This window comes from Mercurialis annua, linkage group LG4, assembly GCF_937616625.2.
Source record: "Mercurialis annua linkage group LG4, ddMerAnnu1.2, whole genome shotgun sequence".
Classification (NCBI taxonomy): domain Eukaryota; kingdom Viridiplantae; phylum Streptophyta; class Magnoliopsida; order Malpighiales; family Euphorbiaceae; genus Mercurialis; species Mercurialis annua.
In genome coordinates, this window is record NC_065573.1 from 34,190,484 (window position 1) to 34,196,609 (window position 6,126).

At 33.9% G+C, this 6,126-nt stretch overlaps 1 protein-coding gene across 1 annotated transcript; it reads right to left on the bottom strand.

Annotated features, from left to right (window-relative positions):
• Positions 1-2,405: 2,405 nt before the first annotated feature.
• Positions 2,406-5,227, bottom strand: LOC126677794 (receptor-like protein kinase FERONIA). The gene has a single exon (XM_050372576.2). The coding sequence runs from the start codon at positions 5,128-5,130 to the stop codon at positions 2,494-2,496; it is 2,637 nt and encodes an 878-aa protein (XP_050228533.1). The 5' UTR covers positions 5,131-5,227; the 3' UTR covers positions 2,406-2,493.
• Between the last annotated feature and the right edge of the window lie 899 nt (positions 5,228-6,126).

The following is a 6,126-nucleotide window of genomic DNA, read 5'->3' on the forward strand; positions in this document are numbered from 1 at the left end:
CTAAATACACTTTACAATCACTCATTTAAAAGAAATAATTTTATATTCAATTTAAGAAATATCAATTGATATCAAACTAAAAAATAATTATTAAGAAGTTGTATTTATAAAGTAAAATAATCTTTAATATTTTTTATACTAAAGATACTTTACTTACTTTAATTTGTTTATCTAATAACTTCTTTTAAAATTTCTCAAAAGAATAAAAAAGTCATAATTTGATGGTATTTTAACTTCCACTTTATGAATTAAGGTTAGTATTGCCTCAAATAAATCATCAATTGTTATATTTTTTTTTTTAAAAATCTCTCTAATAATTAATATTCATGTGGAATATATTTTAAATTTTATTAATTATTAAATAATAGAATTATTAATTATCCGACGTGGAACGAAGTTGGTTTTCTCAATTTTTTATTAATTATTAAAATAATTAATTTATAAAATATTAACTATTAGAAAGTCGACTGTACTATAAAATTCTACAATCACTTGATAAAATACATGTAAATAAATTTTAGAGAAGGAGTAGTAGTTTTGATGAGAATGAATGATTGGTTGATCAGACAAAAAAAAGAACAGGCCAATTATTATTTATTTGGAGTATTTTGTTTTAACTCCACCAATAATTCTAGCTATGTTTAAAAGATGTCATTCTGTTCCTTTAAATCAAAAGCAAAAGGGAAAATAGCCAATACCCCCTTCGTTCTATAAATAAGACCAAAGTGTACGGAAATTAAAAAATATAAATTAAATTATTAAATTTTCATTTATTTTTATTATATTTTTAGTTTAAGTATCTAGACATTTTAAATATACTTTTTCTGTTTTTTAAACTGTTCATTTAGCCAAATAATTTTGTCTATAATTATTTATCCATTTAAAATTTAAAGATTACTTTAGCTAGTATTTTTTAAATTTATCTCTTCCTAATAAATGACTCTATGCCTCGAGTTACAAATTATTTACTAACTAATAGAGTTATATTAGTATTTTTTATTTGTATAATTTTAAGATAAATTTTCACTTTCTTAATATGTACACTTTTGCTTAAATGGAAAATTTAAAAAAAGGGAGAGAGTATTTAGTTACTCTCGTCGTCACGTTTAAAAAAGATTTTTTTATGTACGAACCATTTTAGAAGTTCGTATCATATTTTCCGTGTTAATTTATATTTAATTTCCATTTTTTAACTCAGTAATTTAAAATATACATTAAATACAATTTAATTTACAATACATTCAGTCTATTATTAGGTGATATTCCACTAATTAATAGGAAAAACAAGATGAATTAAAATATTAATATCGCTATAAAATTTATGTGTCCCTTTTTCAAATGTGATGGAAAGATTATATATTTTAAGGGCAATTTTGCTGATCAAATTACAATATGAAAATTTTATATGTATTTTGAGACGTTCAAAATAAGAATTTGGTATATTTTTGTGGACGGTATTTTAATTCAAAGACAAAATTAATGCCACGTCTTTTGTACGTAAAACATATATTTTATCACAATATCTTATAAAAGTGCGTGCAATAAATAAACTTAATAATTGACTAATAAAAGCCACATTGTAGGACGTTGATAAGGAATATATGAATGGGGACGAAGATGACAAAAGAAAAAGCATGAAGCATCATTGTCGCCCTTTAATCAAAGTTAAAATTGTTCTCCTCTTTCACTAGAACAGATAAAGCAAGAACAGGGGCCATGGTGAGAGAGCGGTTTTTTAGCTACCAACATCCAAATCTAATTTACTGATCTCCTGATATAAAACAACGAACTATTAATATAGTACTTAAAAAAAATTGCACTCGTCAACAAGCACACCAACATAAAAACGATCCTCCTGCGATGAAGAGAAAGTCCAAACTAGAAACAACACATCCGTTTTAAACTGAATATTGTGCGAAGCCAATACTTTAACCTATGACAAATTATTCTTTGAAGTTAATGGCTTCCGCCACAAGAGGCGCTTGCAATCCTTGCATCGAATAAACCCTAGCCCCAAGGTATCTTCCATGCATCATGATCCCACACCATACAAAATGTAGTAATATGATGATTGTCGCAAAATATAGCAGCATCCAAGTGATCCACTATTAGTTTTCTGTCATTTAACTATAGATTTCATGTCGCTAAATAGCCACAATCGGTCATTAAATGCTTTTAGCGACGGATTGTCGTGATTCGTCGGTATTAGCCACGCAGAAAAATAGCGACCATATTTTACGAAAAAAACCATCACACCCTGCTTTTGTTGACTAGCTGGATATGATATGAAAAAGTTGCATCCACGGGTCAAGAGTTGTCCGCTGACCTGCATCTAATTAGAGAGCAATCTGAATCAAGCACGCAACAAATGAACATTGAAAGTAATATGCCACGTCAACTTCAAATGACTTAAAATAGTTGAATAATTTTATTTGTGAGAAAAAGTAGCGTTAAAATGATACAAATTAAAGTTATGTTTCTATTTAATAAATGCTATTTTGTTTCAGAAGAACTTAAGGTGTTGGAGTTGGAAAAGCCATGACTAAACATAATGGAACCAGATTCAAGACTCGTATATGTAACTCCGCTACTATCTGTATCCACATCTTTAATCCCGCTCTGATTATAACTCGAATCCAACTCATCAATGTCGCTATATCGAGACGCATGGAATGACACATGAGGATACACACTAACACAATCGTCTCCCTTCTTCTTCTCTGCCGCATCCGCAGCTTCTTGGAGCTCCAACGCAAACTCGAGCTTTTGCATTACATCGTGCATGGACGGCCTTTCAGTTCCATTGTCGCGCACGCAACTTTCTGCAGTCTCCACAAATTTATTGAAACAATCTGGGGATATTTTTCCCATTAGATACGGGTCGATTATTTGATGAATATTCCCATTTTTGATGCATAATCTTGCCCAATTGGCTAAATTCATTTGTTCTTCTTCCACCAGCTTCTTGTTAAGTGGTTTTCTAGCGCACAATACTTCAAACAGCACAACACCGAACGAGTACACATCGGATTTCTCTGTTAATTGATGTCGCCGGGCGTATTCAGGGTCTAAATAGCCCCATGTTCCTTTTACCATCGTACTTACGGCAGAATCATTTACACCGATTTTGGATAATCCGAAATCTGATACTTTAGCTACCCAATTTTCATCTAACAGAATGTTGGTCGTCTTGATGTCTCGGTGGATGATTGTGTGCTTTGCACCAGAGTGAAGGTAGTGAAATCCACGGGCCGCTCCGACGCATATTTCGAGTCTTTTCTTCCATGGAAGTGGATCGTTGTCGGTTTCGTATAAATGCTGTTGGAGAGTTCCGTTGATCATGTATTCATAAACGAGGACCATTTCTCCTTCTTCGTGGCAGTATCCTATCAGAGACACGAGATGGAGATGGCGGAGCTGAGAGAGCATCTCAATCTCTGTTCTGAATTCTTTAGTACCTTGTCTGGACTCTGGATTCAAACGTTTGATAGCTACCACCATGGTTCCATCGTCAATCTCGCCTTTGTACACGTTTCCGAATCCGCCTGTTCCGATGATCAAGTTCTTATGGAAATTATCTGTTGCAGCTTTAATCTCAGACAGTGAAAAATGACGGCAGAGCTCTTCCGGCAGCGAAGAAGCTTTAGACCTTGTTGATTCCCTTTTCGAAGAGTTGAATGATTTCCGCATTGTTAATCGCCAAACGAACAAAGAAATTATTATCAGCAGACCAATAATTACACTTATACCAACAGCCATGAATAGTGTTCTTGACTTAGACTTTGTCGCCGGTACCGGGGGCACTGGTGCTGGCGGTGGAGGAGGGATAGACACTAGAGGATTAGGTCCGCCAAGATTTCCATTGGAGTCGTTTAACTTGAAAATTTCCATCCCATTCAAGAAAGAATCATTAAGAAGACTCGAATAATTAGGCTTTAACATTATGAAAAGCTTGTAATCATCATCACCAGAAGCAACCAACATCTCTGTTTTTCTCTCAGTTGTTGTTATTACATAGTCAGTATAAATAGGAGTTAAATAAGCTCCGCTTGCTTCAAGAACATCAAACCCCAATTTCGCAGTCTGATTATCTAAAAATATATTGAATCGCCTCCAATTCACTTTAATCCCATACTGAGTAGCAAATTCACAGAAATGAAGCCGTACAAGGTACTTGAATCCGTGATCCACAGGTAAAACCCATGTGATATTCATGTCAGTGGGATCGGTATCCATTTGCCGAGCAGACAGGTAAACATCATCAGGAGCTGTGTAGTTATGAATTCTTGAATAATTGAGAGAAAAAGATGGCTCGCTATTAGCCGAGCCATCCCAATGAACAAATGGCGTGTCGTCCTCCCATAATCTGTACATACCAGTATCGCCCGTAGGCGAAATTCCGTTGCCTCCGACGTTAAATCTGTACATCTTCTCCAGAGCAGTATCATTTCTGACATAAAACGTCGTCGTTTCTCCAACAAAACTGAGGCCTAATGGCTGATCGGGTGGCGTGTAGTAAAGATTCAATGGCATAGACAGAATCTCTATCCCATTAATGAAAGCATACGAATCATTCAAAGGAGAGAAAGTTAGATTCAGTTTCTGATTCTCTTCAACGTTTACGCAAAATTCTTTAACAAAAGCTGTAGTTTTCTGAGATTCACCGTGAAAGGAGACACTGAAATTCCTGAGTAAAGTATACGGCCCTGATTTTACATCGAAAAAATCCTGAAACCGATCAAAACCAGACGAATACGAAGAAGAGTAGAAGTAAAGTCTGATAAATTTCTGGCCCGCGGAGACAGGAAAGGAGTAAAAGAACTCCGATTGAGATAAGCGAGCAGTCATGTACGGGACAGTATTGACATTGCTGCTTTGTCGGCTGGCCGTAGCAGCTACTGATTTTCCGTTTGTTGCGTCGATCGGGTGGAATTTAGAGTTGAAGTGATCACTAGTCCAGCTCCGGCCATCGGGTGAAAATGTGATTCCTGAGGAGCCACAGTTTGCGAGGATAGAGTCAGTTGGTGTGTACGGAGGCTTGGAGATGGCAACTGAGGTGCGATCAGCAACATAAAGTAGGAGAAAGAAGGTAAAGAATGTAGCAGCTTTTAGAAGTGAGAGAGTATTCATGGATGCTACTTGATTTGCTGATCATAAAATATTCTCCTTTTCTAGCAGAAATATACTAAATTTACATATCATAGAGCTAATAGGGATCTTTTAATAATAAAATATATTGAAAATATAAGGACCTCAAAATGGATTTGGCCATGTAGGATAAGCGGTGCACTATATACACACCAACATTTTGTTAAGTTTGTGGGTTCGATTCTTCACATAAACACAAAAAATTCACATTTCTAATGATAAAATATGAACAAAGAATTAATGTACCCCTTCAACTTTGTATGAAAGATCAAATATGCCCAAACTCGCGAAATTAGATCAAACAAGGCCACTACTATGGGGTTTTTTTCCTAAAGAATGGCCCTAAAATAACAAAATTCCCTAATAGTTCCTCTCTATGGAATCCGCAACTATGAGTTGCGGATTCCATAGAAATCCTCTTAATCAGATGATTAAGGATTCATCGCCTGTTCATTTGAATGTTATGACTGATTATATACAAATTGGCTAATTGGTCACTTTGGCCCCTAACTCAATTTCGTACTTTAATCCAAATTCTTAATTATCGTGCGCACTAAAACGAACAATGAATTTTGAATTTTATGAAATTTTAACCATGAATTCCATAATTCGTAAATAGAATAAAAACGTAATGTTTATTCTCACAGGACCTATATTTTATTTTTAATAAATCATTTAAGATTTATTAGGGATAAATTAGACCCACTTGATAAAATAAACTACGTCCAAATTTTATAAAATTTTGACGATAACTTCCTAAAATTATTTCGGGAATATTGACATTAAAAATATTCGCTCAGGACTTATAAATTATTTTCGCTCGGAACTTCGTGGCATAATTTATTCACTTAAAATTACGGGAGTCGAATTTGGATAATTAAAATATTAAAAATAATATTTTGAGATTTGAATATTAAGAAAAATATTCGTAAAAGACCTATTTTGTTTGTTGATGAATAAAAGTCAAATTTGATAATT

What these genes read in the sequence shown, in the direction of transcription:
- LOC126677794 (XM_050372576.2), bottom strand. Translation starts at nt 5,130, where the DNA reads ATGAATACTCTCTCACTTCTAAAAGCTGCTACATTCTTTACCTTCTTT.